Source organism: Gouania willdenowi, chromosome 10, assembly GCF_900634775.1.
Source record: "Gouania willdenowi chromosome 10, fGouWil2.1, whole genome shotgun sequence".
Lineage (NCBI taxonomy): Eukaryota > Metazoa > Chordata > Actinopteri > Blenniiformes > Gobiesocidae > Gouania > Gouania willdenowi.
In genome coordinates, this window is record NC_041053.1 from 21,033,313 (window position 1) to 21,051,165 (window position 17,853).

The 17,853-nt window shown below is 39.1% G+C and overlaps 1 protein-coding gene across 2 annotated transcripts in view; it reads right to left on the reverse strand.

Annotated features, from left to right (window-relative positions):
- nlgn3a (neuroligin 3a) overlaps nucleotides 1-17,853 on the reverse strand; it is a 191,293-nt gene that overhangs the window by 129,379 nt on the left and 44,061 nt on the right. The window contains exon 4 of one of the 2 annotated variants that reach the window (XM_028459400.1): nucleotides 4,494-4,553. The exons of the other annotated variant lie outside the window; for it this stretch is intronic. Within the exon in view, the coding sequence (XP_028315201.1) occupies nucleotides 4,494-4,553 (60 nt within the window). The remainder of the gene's footprint in view (nucleotides 1-4,493; nucleotides 4,554-17,853) is intronic. 2 annotated transcript variants of the gene reach the window in all.

Sequence of the window (17,853 nt, forward strand, 5' to 3'; positions counted from 1 at the left end):
CTAGTCAGGGCTGTAAGATGGAATTAATGGTAATACCCAGGCAGGTGGAGCTCAGCTTTGCTGTATGGCAGAGACATGGAGAAGAGTGTTGCTCAGGGTGTGTGTGTGTGTGTGTGTGTGTGTGTGTGTGTGTGTGGTTAGCGGAGCCTGTGCATCTGAGTGCATGTCTTTAAATAAAAGGACAGAGAGACATAAATCAATTTTAATCAGAGTGGTTGATATCATGCTCTCTGTAGGTGAACTATGGATGAGGAGCTCTCCATCACTAAAACGATATATCGTGCGACAATAAACCGGAATTTTAAAACATCATGTCTATCGTCCATGGTACGAGTGGTATCGCAACATCGCGAAAGGAGGTTTTGGGGTTGTGGAGCATACATTTACATCCCTGCTACATCTGTCATAGTCAAGTGTGTTTTCAACTGCAGGAGACATAGTCAATCTCCAAAGGTCTCAATTGCTGCCAGAAAATGTTCATTTTGATTAAGAATAACATGTTTATATCCTAAATCTGGGCTGTGTTGACTGTTATGGTTTAAATCTTTAAAAAACTGCAAAAGTATAGGCACAGATTGGAAGAACGTCATGATGATGACATGATTTGGTTTTAATTTCATACAGACATAAATTGTCTGTTTTTGCACTTTATATTGCAATATTGGTTTTATTGATGTTATTGTTTATTTTACATTTTATATTCCTATTGAGTTGAAAAGGTCATACCTAGGGATGCACCGAAATTAAAATTTGTGGCCAAAGCCGAATAAAATATAAACGCTTGGCCGAATACCGAATAATACCGAATATCGGATGCGGTTGTTAAGTTTTTCACTATTTTTTTAATAGTGCATAAATAGCCTAGAATACATTTTTAGACATGTTTTTTAAAGAAAGTAAATGTTTATTGAATTTTCTGACATTTTGTAAATATTCCAGTGGCCTTTGCTTTTTTAAAAAAAGCACAAGTTTTTCTTTTATATTAGGCCTTCAAATAATAAAAAAAAAAAAAAAAAAAGAAAGGGAAGGGGCGGTATGATGAAAAAATCATCTGTTATTCAGAGGGCCAAAGTTGAAAAAGTTCTGTTTCCTCCCTCCCTTGTTAATGTACATTTTGTAAAAAGTCAGTTTTAAACAGAACAGTTGGATTTTGTCCACGTTGGCAGGTGACGTCACCTAACACACCTCCTAGAATGTGAGCTCCTCCCTCGCCAACTACCTAACAGCTAAAACAAACTAGAATATATATTATACTTTATTGCCATGTATGTAAATGCAAACTGCACTACTGGACGTCCGAACTGCGCTACTATTTCTGCTGCCAATTGTGTTGGGAGTCACTGCTTGGAGCCACAGACCCATTGTTTACACACATCAGCTTTTAGCACTCAGTGCTAATGCTACACCAGCCTATGCAGGGAGACCCGACATCGCTTGTAAACTGAGGAGGAAACGATGGGGATGTTTACGGATTTGTGGCTCACAGCGCTAACAACGGACTCTGTTGTGGAATTGGATGGTTTCCAACTTTTACGCAATGACAGATGACGGAGAGCGGTAAGCGGTAAGTAGAGAGTCTGGCTGTGTTTGTGTGCGGAAAGGAAGAGCTGTTGCCCTGGTCCTGCAGCAACACGCACACACTTTTCCGACTCTAAATCACAGCACGTTGTTTGATTGCGTCATTGCATCACTATTTGGCCTTGCTTTTAACTCACAAAAATTAAGGCCCAATGTGGCTTTTTTTGCAATATTCGGCTGAATATATTCGGTGGCTGAATATTCGGTGCATCCCTAGTCATACCTAAAGTAAGTATGTAAGTATGGCACAAGTTAAAGTTTAAAAAAAACATAGTTAATGTTCCAGCTGCAATATTTTTTTGTTTTTTCTCCCCTTTCCAAAATATCATATTGTGTCCTTATCGTATCATGAAATCTGTCTATAATCCCACCCCTTCTGGTTACCGATGCCCTGTTCCAGATATTTCAGCTCCACCACTGCATTACTTCTTGTATTTACAGGTAGGTGGATGAAACCTTGCACTCTCTTTTACAGTGCAATAACTGTTTCTGTAAAATTGAGACTCGATTGTTGGCTAGTGTAAATCACAGCAGCTTGGTCCTTACTGCATTGTTGCTGTAAGGAACATAGTGTTGAATTTGAATGTTCTTTGGGGCAGCCGGAGGGGTTTTAATGTTGCTTAGACAGACAGGCAGACACACAAAAGGACAGACGGAAAGAACCAAGAGGCGACAAACAGACAGAGAGGCTAAGAGGGAGAGCCGTGGGGAAAGCCAGCAGACAGGAATAAACAGGCAGTACAGAGAAATGTATTAAACTGCTCACAACATAACTATTCAGTGGAGGGTTTTTATCACTACCCTTTTCTTTTACTAAAAACAGTAGTATCGCACTTCAAATTAAATTTTTTCTTTAAAACAGAAGAAAAAAAAACCATTCTAATTACTATAGTGGATGAAGGCGGCGATTTAGCAGAGAATAGAGAGTCTGCCAACTCCGACAGCATGGTAATGCTGGGATAAACAAGCCAAGAGACGGAGGGGGTTAGACGGAAAAACCAGACAAGATAGGAGCGCTATCACTGAATTAGAGACTGCGGATAAGAGATGCATCTGCTACAGAACTAGAGGGCAGGAGTTCTGTATATTTTCTGATTTATTCTGCTCCACAACCTCAATACCTTTGTTTGATTTTCTCTAGTACTTTACACAGTGTATGCTGTAGATCACCATGACAATGATAGTATAACTAGCTGATGAAATCAGTGGTGTCAACGAAAGCTTCGTAGCTTGTGCGCTCAACACTCTCTCACACAAAGGGAGGTGTTTTCCAAATGAGTGATTTCCGTGGAACGAGGCAAGGTTTCCAAACGCTTGATACCATGACTGTGACAGTTTGACGCATTCACCAGCAACAAAAATCGTCTGTATCATGTTTAGGCATTGATGGCTAACTCTGTCAAAGAAGCGTTAGTTACACTGCTGTGGCAGAGAGTCAACTGGGACTGTATTGCGCTTCTCCGGTGATGCGCTGTAAATAGCATTAGTTATGCTCAGTAAAGAATAGGCTTGTCACATTTTCAGTGAAGCTAGTCTAGCACAACAGCTTGGAAACCAAGTCAGTGTGCATGCATGCAAAGTTCTGCCAGACAAAGGGATTGGCACTTGTCAGCAATTTTAAATGGACTCAGGGCAACATACTGAAGCATGTGGGATTTCTCGAAAGAAGACAAACCTGCACATACACATGCAGGTAAATACACAGTGCAGCTCAACACTAAAGTTTGGCATCAGTTGCAACAGTTCGCCCTGCGGCTTGAATAAGGAAATACATGTGTTTCAAAGTGGTGCCATGGCAGAGCCCATTCCTCTGTGATCAGGGTAGGAGTAGGGCAGGGTATTGACTGATGGGCCTACAAACAAAGAACAAGGACTTCTCCTGCACATCTTTAAACATCCGGTGGGAATTCAACTCAAGCCAAAACAAAGGCCTGCAGCAAATCCAGTGGTGCACTTAACTGTAGCCATCTTAGCATTATCCCATAAGATTACCCTAAAATAGGCATTCAATATTGATTCTTTAGATTACAGATGTCTCCATTCTTGTTCACACCTCAATCTACCTGATTAATGTGTTATTATGCAGCACTGCAGAAAGCTTGCATGGTAACAAGCTTCACCTTATACATGTCACCCTCTAGGAACATGTTTGAACACTTAGAGGTCCATTTAAGTCTTCATAGCAAATGTGACATTCTAATAATCTTAGAAAACAATTGTGTCTTTCTTGCATCACAATAGTAAGAGAAGACAGGGACGGGGAAATATCAAGGGTTTGATTTAGATTCACAGACTTAAGCCGTTTCTGTTGCAGCACAAGAATCGTCTCTCACTCTAATCTCAGCAGCGATCCACTCTGAGCCAGGAATATCCCAAGATAAATATGGAAAGTGAACAATGCGATTGCTGAGCGGCAACTTCCCATTTTCTACACCTCTCTCCTTTAATCCTCTTCGGCAGCACTCCTGAACTGCCACTCTTCATCTAAATCTGCTGGCAGACCTGGTGAGCAGTCAGATATTACACTGTTGTCTCCTTCTCTCTCTCTCTCGCTTTCTACCACGATCGTCACCAATACGGCTGCCAGCCCCACCTTAAAAATATGACTCTAATCGCTGCCTTCTACAAACAGCTGCTCCGGTCACTGTGTCAGGTTTTAAATCTATTTGCCCTGAACTGGGTTATCTGGACAGCTACTAGATCTAATCTGACTCAAGAGCCAAACACTTGATATTGTGTAAGTTAAGACGTTTTGAAACCACAACCTTGGTTTATTCATGTGCATTCCATACCACACTGCTTGACCAAATGCAATATGACAACAATGTGAAGTTGATTAAAAAAAAAAAAAAAAAAAATCTATAAATGATGAAAAAAACATCATGCATCACGTTTTTCTTCACCAAGAAAAATACCTTCATCTTCATCACCGTCGTTATCAGATAAATCCTCCCCCTGTTTTTTTGCATGGACCCCTGTTATCAAAGCAGGGAGAGACATAGAGAGGCACAGGAACATTCAAAATAACACAGAACAAGGAAATACATTTCAACAAGATTAGCCAATGAACCAAATAAACACACTTCGTTGTAGTAATCCTTTTAAAAACATTTGAATATGTTTTCACAATATCAGACACATTTTATTGTATAAGTGAAATATACAATGTATGTATATGTACATGACAGTGAAACATTTTATTGTATAAGTGAAATATACAATGTATGTACTGTATATGTACATGACAATAAAAACATTTAATTGCAATAGATTGTAAATCATTGTCATAATTCTTGAAGCAGAGTCATACACCAATGTCGTTTTTCAGAAAAGACAGTAAATTATCTGAAACAACTACGTATGTGAAATAGCTTAAAGACCCAGTTTAAACAGCTATAGCAAATAGTTCTGGCTTAAAATGTTGCACCGGTACCTGTATCACGTGTTTGACCTAATTTATTTATCTTTTGGCCTGACCTTCATAACCTGGGAAAGTCTAAAATACCAAATAATTAAAAGCAAACATAAACCAGAAAATGATTATCATGAGCTTAATAACACAAAAGTAAAATAAAGAAAACTGCTGAAAGACGAGCTTTTAAACCCTGTGTGCAGAATGGTAACTTCCCTGCAGGTATCTGAGATCTGAATAAATCAGAGGATTGCATGCATCATGTTTACGCAGTGATGTGTGCAGTGCACCCGTGCTGGTCTCTTTACCCTAAAACAGTAGGTGATATTTTGCCCATTTAATACGTGTGTGGGCGTAATATAAAAATCAGTCCTTGGGGCGGCCACGCACCATGTACTATTTATAGTGTGTAATACCTACTCTTGACCCTCCACTTGCACAGTAGGATGCTGGCACACATTGTGTTAATGTTTATTGTTGCACAAAAGCTCGTAATAAAAAAAATAATAATAATCAGGAATTGTAGCACTTATTCGTAGTGGTTCCCAGACTTGTTTGGCTGAAGTATCTATTTCTGAATCGAAGTAGTACCTTTGTCCAGCTACAACATTTTGCCCAGAACACTACAAAAAAAAAAAAAAACTATGGAGCAAGATGATGAAATTAAAGCTGGGGTACTCAAATTATTTTCTATTAATTAAAAAAAAAGATTCTCATTAGCATCATATAGTATATCGTAAAAGTAATCATTTCTGAAAAAATTTGTACGTGTGCGTGCTGTCTGTGCCTTATAATTTATTATTTTAGTTAATAAAACCCCGGAAGACAAAATCTTGGTGATCACCCCCTCCAGCTCCAATCACAGAATTTAGAGAAAGGAGGGGTGAGCAGAGCCCATGAAGGAGCCTCCTCATTGGCTGCCTCATTTGGACACGCAAGTGGCTGTTTTCCTTCTAGACAGGTGATCTAATGTTCCATTTTCCTATATTTTGTGTGCATTGTTTTGCATGGCGACGTGTTTTACCGGTAGTGCACGTTCAGCTCTCGTGCGCGATTTTGTGCACTTCCGTGAAAGGAAAAGACTGGGAGGGGATTATCAGAGTGGGGGACGGGATTTACGGTTCAAATTCAGTCATGCCCCTCTGTCATGGTTCAAGAATCAGGTAGTGCAGCTTTAATGAGGGTTAACACACATTTTAAAGAATCTATCTTTGTAAATAAGTGGAATGAAACAGTATTTAAAAAAAAAAAAAAACAAAAAAAAAAAACCTTATGCCAACATCATTTTGTCAATGGTTACAATATTTTTCTCAAGGAAACTGTATCCACATAATGATTTTGTCCTTTAAAACCTTACTAAATAAATGTTGTATTATATAACTGAATAAATTAACTGAGTAAATGGCACTTCCTTTAAATCCATCCATCCATTTTATGACCCACTTGCTCCTTTTTTCAGGGTCTCAGAGTACCTTTAAATGCAACTATTTTAATTATTTACATTTGGAAAATCTACTTAGGCTCATTGTTTACTGACTGTAAAAAGTGTCAGTCACTGGGCATAGTTAAATATTGTAATTTCACTCTTATTAGAAAATTCCATTGCAAATGTGGTTGAAGTAACAGGAGACCTTTACCACAGATAAGAGATAAATTAGCCAAATTTGAAAGAATGTAGTGTACCGTTTGAAAACACCATCTATTATTAATTTAAATGCAGTTCTTTCAATTGCATAATGTAAAAGGTCAAGAGCCAGTGCATATCCCGGTACTCTATGAGGAGCAATAGCCATCACAGCAAACTTCATTATTATTGCATTACAAGTTGTAATGGAATATGCCAAATATTCTATCTGACTATTAAAAGTGCAAATGCACTGACACAACAGCGAGCCTGTTTATGCGCGCACTAAAAATCTGATTAATATCTGATTCAGAAGTTAAAAGTAATGAGATTGACGTGATTATATAAAGAGCTCTTTACGACATTAAGGGCCATGATTCCATTATGAAATGATAAGGAATCAGATAAATGCACCTGGATTTCTCCATAATACTGCAACATATTTGCGCATGTATCCTGCTTGACATGCACTGTACACAGGCTGAAGCAAAACAACACTTCATTTAGTGTAATATTATTCATGACAAGAATTAGGAGTGTTGATTCATAACAGCCAAATGTGTGATTGTGAGTACTTTTCAATGACGTTGTTATGCATTATGTTATGTCTAATTATTAATTACTTATTAATGCCTTATTAAGTACTTATTAATGCCTTATTACGTACTTATTAATGCCTTAGTCTTGCAGTCCAAACAGGGTTAGGTAAAGGATTTGGGTTAACGTTAACCCAAACCGTAATATATTGAGATCGTAATTCATATACAACAACTTCCTTACTTATTACTAATAAGTAATAATTCTGAGGTTATTGAGGGAAAACTCATAGTTAATGGCTTACTGGTTGTATAATAAAGCTATGCAGAATAAGGCATTAATAAGTACTTAATAATGACTAATTAAGAGTCAATATGTTACTAATTTGAATGCGACTAAGCAACTAATCAATAGTTAATAGGTGTTCCCTAATATAAAGTGTTACCATTTCTTCTTATGAAGAACGTGAAAAAAAACATGAATTCATTAGGGGTTATAATCCTATGTATGGTCATTAGTCGATCACTACAACATTATCAGGATATCGGGAGTAAAAGTGACTCAGGAAGTTCTTTGCTATTATTTGTGATTGTAGAATAAGCAGATGTTGATTATGGGTTATTATGCTTTACAGCTTATGAAAGACTTGACATTAAATTAAAGCAGCTTCAATGTTTAATGTGCTTTTTTTGTGTACAGTTTAAGTATTGTTGACGTAATCCTGCTAACTGACAAATAAATAAACATCTGTGAAAATATTACCTGATTAGCGGGGGTAATAAATGGTAAATGTGAATTGAAAGGTTAGTTTTATTTTGGTGTATTGTTATTAACTTAGTCATCATATCCAAGACTTTAACATCTATTTAACTTACTGATATGATAATAGTTCTCCGACATGTATGGATAATTTCAAGCTTCCCTTCAACTATTTAGCGTAGTAAATTACTTCGATGCCATTTTTTTTACTTGTAAATAATAGGCATTGATAAAACAAACTAATTATGAAGGACCGTCACAAGATTGGAATGAATTAGAACTAAAACTTAACCTAGCTTCAACCCTATCTTTAATGCTTTCTACCAAGTGCATTTCCTGCTATCTCTGTTGCTATTGATATGGTGAAACAGGGTGGTTATTGACTGATAGTGCTTTAGACAGGCATGAATTGGATAGCAGGTGTCGTCAGAGAAGCTGTGTCACTTTAAATTGTATAGTCTGTGTGTGCGTGGCCCACGTTAGATCTAGAAGAGAGCTCTAAACATGTCACATCAGCAGTGACTCAGCAAGCAAACCTATATTTGACCTTAAATCTCTTCAAGTGGTGCCACAGTGGAGACGTGTGACATCAGAAAATGATGGCCAGATTTTGCTATAGCTGGCCCTAGGAGGGCAAATTTGCATTTATTCAAAAGAGGCAACGTCGAGAATAATAGATTCCTATTCATGTTTCTTGACAAGTAAAATAGAAACCTGTCACATTCATCAAATAATATAAAAGAGTTTGAAAGGCTTAGTTCTTACATAAATTCTGCTGAATTTAACACTGCAATAAGGTACAATGTCAGCTGAACAGCAGAGTTTCACTTAAATAAACCACTACTTGTAACACACACACACACACACACACACACACACACACACACACACACACACACACACACACACACACACACACACACACACACACACACACACACAGAGTGTCTTCTTCATCTCTTGAGACTTCTTGACTCAATCCACAATTCACTCAATACATTGTGGAATGGCTGAATGTTAACTGCCCTCCCTATGCTGGAAAAGGCAACGCTGACAATAGATAGGCCCGGAGTTAAATATCCGAAAGGTCAAAATGTGGAAAGGGACTTGGTGAAATGTGAAATGTTGCAACCCTGACAATTTAGCACAGTTATATTCAGTCTAGGGTGTTAAGGTGGCCATTTTTCTCTTTCCGACTTGTCTACTCTCTCTCCATTTCTTTCTGTATCACACACTCTTTTTGACTGGCCGTCAGTCTGTCCAACTCCATTGCTCAATCTGTTTCTGGAGGTTAATGAACAGCTTTGGAGTTGGCACGTTAAGGAAAGTGATTGAGAATGCAGTAAAAAGGTTAGGGAGCCTGTTATCCTGTAATAATGGACAGACAAGACTTACTTTGCAGTTCCCTAGTTCTTGTAATTATCCCCCAAAAAAGAGAGAATAGAAATACTTATCTTAAAAATCAATAAAGCCAAAAATAAAACCTAGTTTCAGATCAATAATGGAAATACATCAGTTTGACAGAGACCACAGCTCTTCATCAGTAACTCTTCACTGTAGAACAGCTACTAAAGAAGCAGGGGTCTCTTAGCGATCTCTAATTCCCCACAAGACAACACTGCCCACGCATCATCCAAGAACAAAAGCCATGGTTTCAGGCTTTGGCTTGTCAAATCGAAATATTTTGCTGCACAACAGTTGGGGGGCAGTAATAATTTCAGACCAATTCATTTCCTGTTAAATCCAGAATAAAACCAATACTTGGCATGTATCGTAGCTAGGGATTGCTTTTGTTTGCTACAGACACCACTGTGAAGCACTATTTGTGTAAAGTCTGTTCAGCACAAGCTTATATTGTTTGCATGGTAAAAATATTTCAAAATTAAATGTATAGGGAAGTTCATTTTCATCACCTCTTAATATGTAAAAGAACGGTTTTAATTGATAGGTAAACCTCTCAGTATACGTGTAAAATAACACCGTTAATGTAAGTGAGGGACGGTTGACTTTGAAACCTAAGTCATTAGAGGGGTAATGAAACACTACAACAAGTGTCCTTGATTGAGTCTATTGGGGTCTTAATTACATATTATGTGCATTATAGCAGGTATTTATTTTATATGAAAATATATATACTTTACTTATGCATTATACTTCTCCTCATGACCTTCTCTGCTGGCCTAAACATCTTTAGAATACCATAAATATGTATTATTAAATTATTACAGAGCTTCTATTTTTGCCAGACGCCTGAGCACTGCGAATAAAAGCAAAGATCAGCTCGTGCGGAACTGGAAGTAAGCATCTGGTTCATTCTCAAAATAAAATACTCCATGTTGAAGGTGGAACTGTTTCATATATACATATAAATATTGCAATTTCCTGCTGCTCATCTCAAAAGACACAATAAACTGTTTATATAGTTTTGTGGTTCTCTTTATCGAGACTGCAACTCGCTATGCCATGTGATTATGCGTGAATTCACAAGATCTCGTGAGTCCTCGCGATTCCTGCCGGTGGAGCGCATCACAGCTGCAGCCAGTGTGTATTGATAGACGGCGGAGCACGGAGATGAAACTCTATAGGCATTTTCATTCACAGGATAACACGATAACTAGACAAACCTTAAAGCAGAGAGAGATTTTGAATTCAATTATGTATAGAATTGGACATATTTGTCCATTTCTCAAACTCTCCAGATATTTAGTCACTTGTTTTCCGGTGAATAGTAGCATCAAAATGCATGTGAGGCATTTCCTTGTTGGGGTCCATTTTTAAATAAAGAGAGAGATTAAAAATAAAACAGGTCAGATGGCTTTTTCCATAACAGATTGCTTTCTCTGCTTCAGAACGGGAATTCAGTTTTTTCTAAGGATGTCCCGATCCGATCACATGATCGAAAATCGGGCCCAATCACGTGGTTTCAGACTCGATCTGAATCGGACGTTATCTCCCAATCAGGACTCGGATATATATGTATATTTATTATCATTATAGGGGTGGGCGGCATACTGGTTCATACCAAATACCGGTATATATTTGTGTTATGATATAAATGTTTAATATACGGCCGTACCGGTATATTGATTGCACAACGTTCGGAACGCTGCACCGCGTCAGACGGGAGCCTTTTCAATGTTGCACTGTGAAGGTAAAGAGTAGCGTGATGGTTACAGTGTAAATGGATAAGAAAGTTCTGAAGCTGCAGAACTATTAGAACATAACGACACAGAAGAACTTGTGTCAAAAAGAGGAGGAGCCCTGTCTGTTGTTTGGTCGGCAGAACAAGTTGGATGCAGAGCGGAGGTGGAGAGTTAGACCAAAGTTCTCAGACGTTTGTGAATAAAGGAGTTCAGCAGCAGGTAAATCCCTCCAACATTTGTTCTGTTTGGAAGAGACCAAATGCATCGTTCGCCTCTCTGGTAACTAGCCTGATGCTAGTGTGTGTGCGCACTGCGCACAGATGTTTGAGGCCGTGTGTGTGAGAATAGACCATCCTAAATCAATCTACTGCAGTATTTCTTATATCAAGCACCTACAGCAGGACGTGCAGGTGTGTTCTAAATCAACCTCTATCTGCAGACCTCACACACTTTATTTAGTAAGCAGCTAATACTTTACATGCTCTGTATGCCCAGTAATGCCAATAAAATTAAGTTGTCATACTTTTCATCAAGAAAAACATGCATTTTAATCTGTAAAACTACATGAGGAGAGTACGCATTAACAGTGCAGTTCCTAAAAGCACATTACTGGCCTTACTTTACAGCACTGGGGCACTTTTATTTTCTTATTTGTTAACATGCCTGTTGGGTATTTTAAGATGAGGCACAATTCATTTTTATATTAGACATTTTTATTTAATATTATTTAGTCTTGCACTAAGGTCTAAAGTGAATTTCCTGTCCTGGCGGATCAGCGTCGGGAGTGGTTGGTCTGCTGGCTCGGGGCACCGGGCCCCGTGGGTGCCGTGTCTGGGTGGGGGTGTCCCGGAGGTGGGTCTTTGGGTTTGGCATCTCGGGGCGCGCCCCCCCGCCGTCTGCCCGGGGACTGGCCGCGGTCCAGCAAAAAAAATAAAAAATAAAGTGAATTTTCTCTTAATTTATTGCTTGATTGATCAAGCTACGTCACAGAAGTGCTCTGTTTAGGGTTGAATGTTAAAATAAGGTGAATAAAATAAATAAGGGACATCCTGGATCTGCTTTTTTGTTTTTTTTTGTCTTTTTAATGTATAATAGAATTATCGGAACGGGACTCGGTATCGGCCAATTCTCAAAATCAAAAGACTCGGACTTAAGGGCAAAAAATTGTGATTGGGACATCCCTAGTTTTTTCTATCTATTTTTCGCGATCACGGAAAAGCCCCTGTGCACTGTTCCACTCTCTTGGCTCTGATGGTAATGGGCGCATATCATAATCACCCAGCAGCATTGCACCGCTTTGCTGACAGTGTGCAGGTATCCATTTTGCCTTTTGTGGTGCAGAGCCATTCGCAGTAAGGGTGCACTCACACTGGCACACACTATTTCAACACTGTAGGACTATTGTGTCTGTGCTGCAGTTTTTATATTTTTGCACTATTATCTATGTTGGTATTTATTTTTGTTTTTTTCTTTCTGCTCTTTTTTATCGTGTTGCTGCAACAATTTCATTTCCCCTCTGGGGATCAATGAAGGTATATTCTATTCTATTCCAACACACTTTGCACTCTGGCAGGCCTGGCCTGAGTGCGCACTCACTGCCCTCAGGCCAGCCTGGGTTCTGCTGACAAAATGTGACGTGCCATGAGAAAACCCAGGAACAAGTCGGCCAGGGGGTGTTTTGAGTTATCTACAGATTCTCAAAGTGTGAAGTCTAAGCTTTCCAATGTTAGACAGTAGGCGCACACATAGAAATAAAATAATATTTAAAGAAATTATGGCCGTTTGAATGTAGCCACTCTCTAAAATAGACAAGGGAGAAAATGATCTTTAAAGATTCTGTAGTTTTGATTTGTTTTCATTTTTGTTTCCAAAAAGTTACGCAACACGACAACATTTTCAAAATGATCTGTTTACATGAGACCGCAAGAAACATAAAAAAAAAGATGTATACATGCCAGGCCAAAAGATGGCGGTGTGGTTTTGCAATGAACCAAAGTAAACCAAAGTAAACCAAAGTAATGCGCAGCGACGCTTCCTCTGAAAACAAGTATGAGTAGAGCTTAAACAGACCTACAAAGTGACCTGGCCTGTGACGGCCCGAACCCGTTCGAACCCTAATAAAGCCAATCTCTCTTTAAGCCCGAACTCATTGCTGCCTGACACTTAAATCTGTGCATGCCGCAGAACGAGTTAATGTTGTTTTTTTTAACATAATTTATACATGTACCAGAAGACAGCCATTCATTTACACCCTGAGCATGCATTAGTGCATCTTTCTCATGCAAACCCAAAACCTCAACTGACCGTTCATTCATCCTTGCAGTGTTCAAGCCGAGTCCAACCAGAGTCTGTGTTAAAAAGATGTAAATTAAGCCTGGCCCCGGGTTTGCGCAAATACTGTATATAAGCTCTAAGTAGTTTAAAGACTCAGCTAGTCCTTCTCGTTTGGGCAATGTGAACATGCAAACGATGTCAGAACCACAACAAAAAACAAAAGACTAGAAATAGAAAACAAATAATTATTTCATTCGCTAAGTTACTGCCTTATATTTATTTACCTGCGGTTAGTACAACTCCAAGCACATTTGTTGTTGCTGCAGATATTGTTGTCTTTTCGAAATGCACATCTTTGCACAGTATCTGAGAAAATCTGTTTCTATTTTCATCCTTAACATTTTTTTTCTGTATGTCCAGCACATGTTGAAAAATTGACAAGGGAACATATTATGAAAAATTCACTTTTGCAGTTTGTTTGATCACATATGAGGTAACTTGAGTGTCCACCAGCACACAAAATGTAAAATAAATCCATCCAGTCGTTTGTTTGTTGTCTTTGTGTCTTACAACACAGAGAAAATTGCTTTGTTTCAAATTTTACACATTTGTGACATCACAAATGAAATCGAGAAAGAAAATACCCTCCCCTCCGCTGGTTACTTCACCCATGGACTCCATCCCCACCATGATGAAAAATTTGCGAAAATCCGCCATTGTTTGTCTCGCTAGCAAAGGAGTGACGGCTACCGGTAAAACTAAATACAGAACTTGCCTGCTGCCGGTGCCGTGCCTCCACAGTGAACGTACACTGTAGTGTAAGCAAATATTTGTTCATGCGGAGATGTACTCTACTCTTGTGGTTCGGCGAATTGGCGAACCTGTTATATCGCCTCGTATCGCTGATCTGATGTGTTTGTGACCATACCAGCCTGTCATTGCCTGATCTCGTTAGATCTCAGAAGCTAAGCAGGTCTGGCCTGGTTGGTAGTTGGAATGGAGACCACTGAGAATTCCAGGTGACACAGTGGGGGACAGTCGCTCCAGTGGTATCTGCCATTGTGTCCTTGGGGAAGACACTTCACCCACATTGCCTAGTATGAATGTAGTGTGTTGGTGGTGGTCGGAGGGGCTGATGGTGCACTATGGCAGCCTCACTTCCATCAGTCTGCCCCGGGGCAGCTGTGGATACAATAGTAGCTTATTTCAGAACTGCTCAGAAAGTGACTTTTCAGAGGGGGTTCTTAGAACAAATAGAGATGGATAAAAAAAATAGCATAATATGTCCATTCTAAAGATGACTTTGACTTTAGAACAGATCAAACAGGCGATTTCTACAGTGACTGTTTTTGTCAGTCTCGGAGCTTTTTCAATCAAAGCCCAGAGTGATTAGATGTGCCGTGAACACAACCGCTCTCGGAGCGGGTGCAACACGGGAAGCATTGTGGGTTGTCAGGAGAGGCAGTACGGCACTAAACTGGGCTTTAAAAACACCAGAAGCACAGTAACTTGTTGCTGCTACATTGTTGGATGTTGTGAGAGAACAAACGGAGAAGGCAAAATCTTCTGCACGCTTGAACGTACTCGCTTTGACAGCTTTTTCTTCAGATTTCTGTTTGTCTGCCCAGAGAAGTCTCTAGTGTAGTAACGGCGCCCCCAGGCGACTAGCTCATGTAACTGCATCAGAGGCTGTTTGGAGCAGAACTCCCGCTCTGCCCTGTGCCCCGCTTATGGAGCTTCTGTTCCGTGCACATTCATAAAAACATTGGAGCCGTTAAGCGTCTTCCCTTTTCAAGAGCAATCTTATCTCTGCGTTCTCGACCTGCAACTCCACAGCCAAACATACACTTTGAAGCTGGATTGTTAGCTATTAGCAATCAACTGATATCCGCAACCCGCTAGCTTAGCTTATCAGCTGTTTTTTTGCCTTAAAATTAAGCCATGGAATTCTAAGAAGACGCGGCCAGTAAAGTGAAACAGAGAATAGCTCAATAAATCACTCAAGGCCAGTTTTTCTTTTCATTTGTTGAAGTGTGCATGTTGCTGGCCATGTTGTAATGATACAGACACATGGAACAAAATGGCGGATCGCAGGCTCAATAATTGCAACTTTCAAAATTCAAAAGTAAACAAATGTCACAAACTAACAAAACATTAGTGTTTTGTTACAAGTTTGTCAAAATACATCAAGTGTTTCACTTCCCCTTTAAGATGTGTAGGGGCAGCTTTTCTTTAAGAAACATAGGACACCATAATTTTTCGAGAAAGTAAAGAGATTCTTTGTGTTGATTTTTATTCTATTCTGTTTTTTGTTTCTTATACAGGCGTACAAAGAAATCTTTTGTCAGAAATTAAGCTGATATACAAGAACACTGTTAACGTCTGCTTTGGCTGTGATGCAAGTCAAAAAGGGTTTATGACTTTCTCTCCTTCAGATATCATCTATTAGGAGAAAAAAATGGCCCATGTCTCATCCTGCTCATTTGAGTAATCTACAGGTCTGACAATTGATGGAGCTGCTTAGTACTGGCACGGTGCTGCATAATACATGGCAGCCTGCTGCCTGTGATGGCTGCATAGGAATGATAGTTGAGTGGTCCAAATCAAGCCAAAATGTAACAGATTTTGCTGCACTTATCTCAAATAGAGTTCTGAAGAAGGATGAGTTTAGGAGTCAGAGGGGTTGGTCTAAGAGCGTCTCTCAGAAGCGGTTATAGTGACACCTGAGTGAAGGACTCCAAGGACAGAATTTATAAGCACTTTATAAGAGACACGCTGTAAAATCCTGTAAAAATAATTTGCATAAAAAATAAACAGTCCAAACAGTGCATAGAGTGCGACAAATTTCCCATTTAAGCATCACATATATACAAGGTTTCTTTGTACACATCTATTCAATACGATTACGAACACGTTTTTGAATGTAAATTGTTTTTATTGATAAAGTTTGACCTCATTTGGGGTCATCCTACAAAATCGACCTATTTCGACCCATCCTGGCCTTCTGAGCGTAAACAGTACTTAGCTGAGTCTCCACACATCATTAACCCCCTATTCTATGACTGAGAGCAGAGAAAGTGATAAAAAAAAAACACCACTCCAGTATTTCTACCTTTCTACCTCCATCCCTGCTCAGTGCATACGAGCCGTCCCTTCAAATACGAGAGAGAGAGAGCGAGAGGGAGAAAAAGGTGGCATATGCTGCTGATGTTGCACATTGAATAACCTTCACATGACCTTAACCATTACCTGCTCGGACATTTTAGGTATGCAGTGCTGTGTCAGTCAAGCATTTGGAAGGACAACCTCTCTTTGAATTACATTTTGGCCAGTGTAAACATCAAAAGGTTCTGTTCATATTGGCTTTGCAAAATGAATATTCAGAGCAAGTTTGTATTCAGGTTAGTTAGATTTTTTTCAAGTATGTCTTTCATCTTTTATTCAGGCACGACTGAGGCTAACGTACGATGTTAATGGGAGAAAAAGCATTCCATCTTTGATATCAGTGCAGCAAATGGTTTCAGCCTAATTCCCCCCAGGACAGTAAAACCGTGCACCCTAAAATTTCTTAATGGTGGGACCAGATTTCATTAGCTACAACCTTGTGTTTAGTTGTTGCCTTGCATATGTGAATGTTACTGTAAGTACATAAATTGCACATGAAATGCATAATAAAGGTAGGTGATGCGTTTCCTCACTTAATGAATACTATCATACACAAAACTCCTTTCACAACTGCTTACAGTCGCCTGACACACAACATATAACAAAAAAAGTTGAACTCCATCAAAACCCACAAATGTATATGATAATAGAAACTTGACAGCATCGTTCTGAAAACGCATTGTGTGTATGACTCTACTGCAATAATCAGGTCCATAGAAAAACATTTGTCAGTACATTATATGTAAATGTGCGCACACACACACACACACACACACACACACACACAACCTAAGCAACCTAAAAGCAATCTCTTTGAAAAGTAGCTAATGAATTGTGAGCAGTTAATTGTCAAACATGTATTTCACTTCTTTGCTTTTCCCACAAAACCAATGTATGCTTCTGAGGTTGCTCTCTACAATGCCTAAGAAGGATAAATTAGGCTTCATTTGCACAGCTAATTCAACATAAGCCAAGATTAGCAGAGGAAGTAAAAAGGAAGAAAAAAACCCTCAAATAAAACCATTCCCAATGAACATAGTTCAATGAGACTAGAAATGGCACAGATTGTGTTCAAAGCAAAAAGAAAAGTACACAGCAGTGACTTCTTTTTACCAAACATGTCAGAAAACCAGTGTATGAAACATAAGATAAACCTTATTACTCATTACTAAACATGAGGAAGCTAATTGAAAAATTCCAACTGGTAGGAAAATGTTAAATAGATATTTCTGTGTATATTTCACGACTGGGACTAATTCAGAGGCAGAAGTGCCTGAAGGGCCAGTCTGTTTTTAACAAAATTGCTTTCCCAAATCAGAGTTTACAAGCACACAGTGGGGCCGATAGCTGCCTCCTGCCTC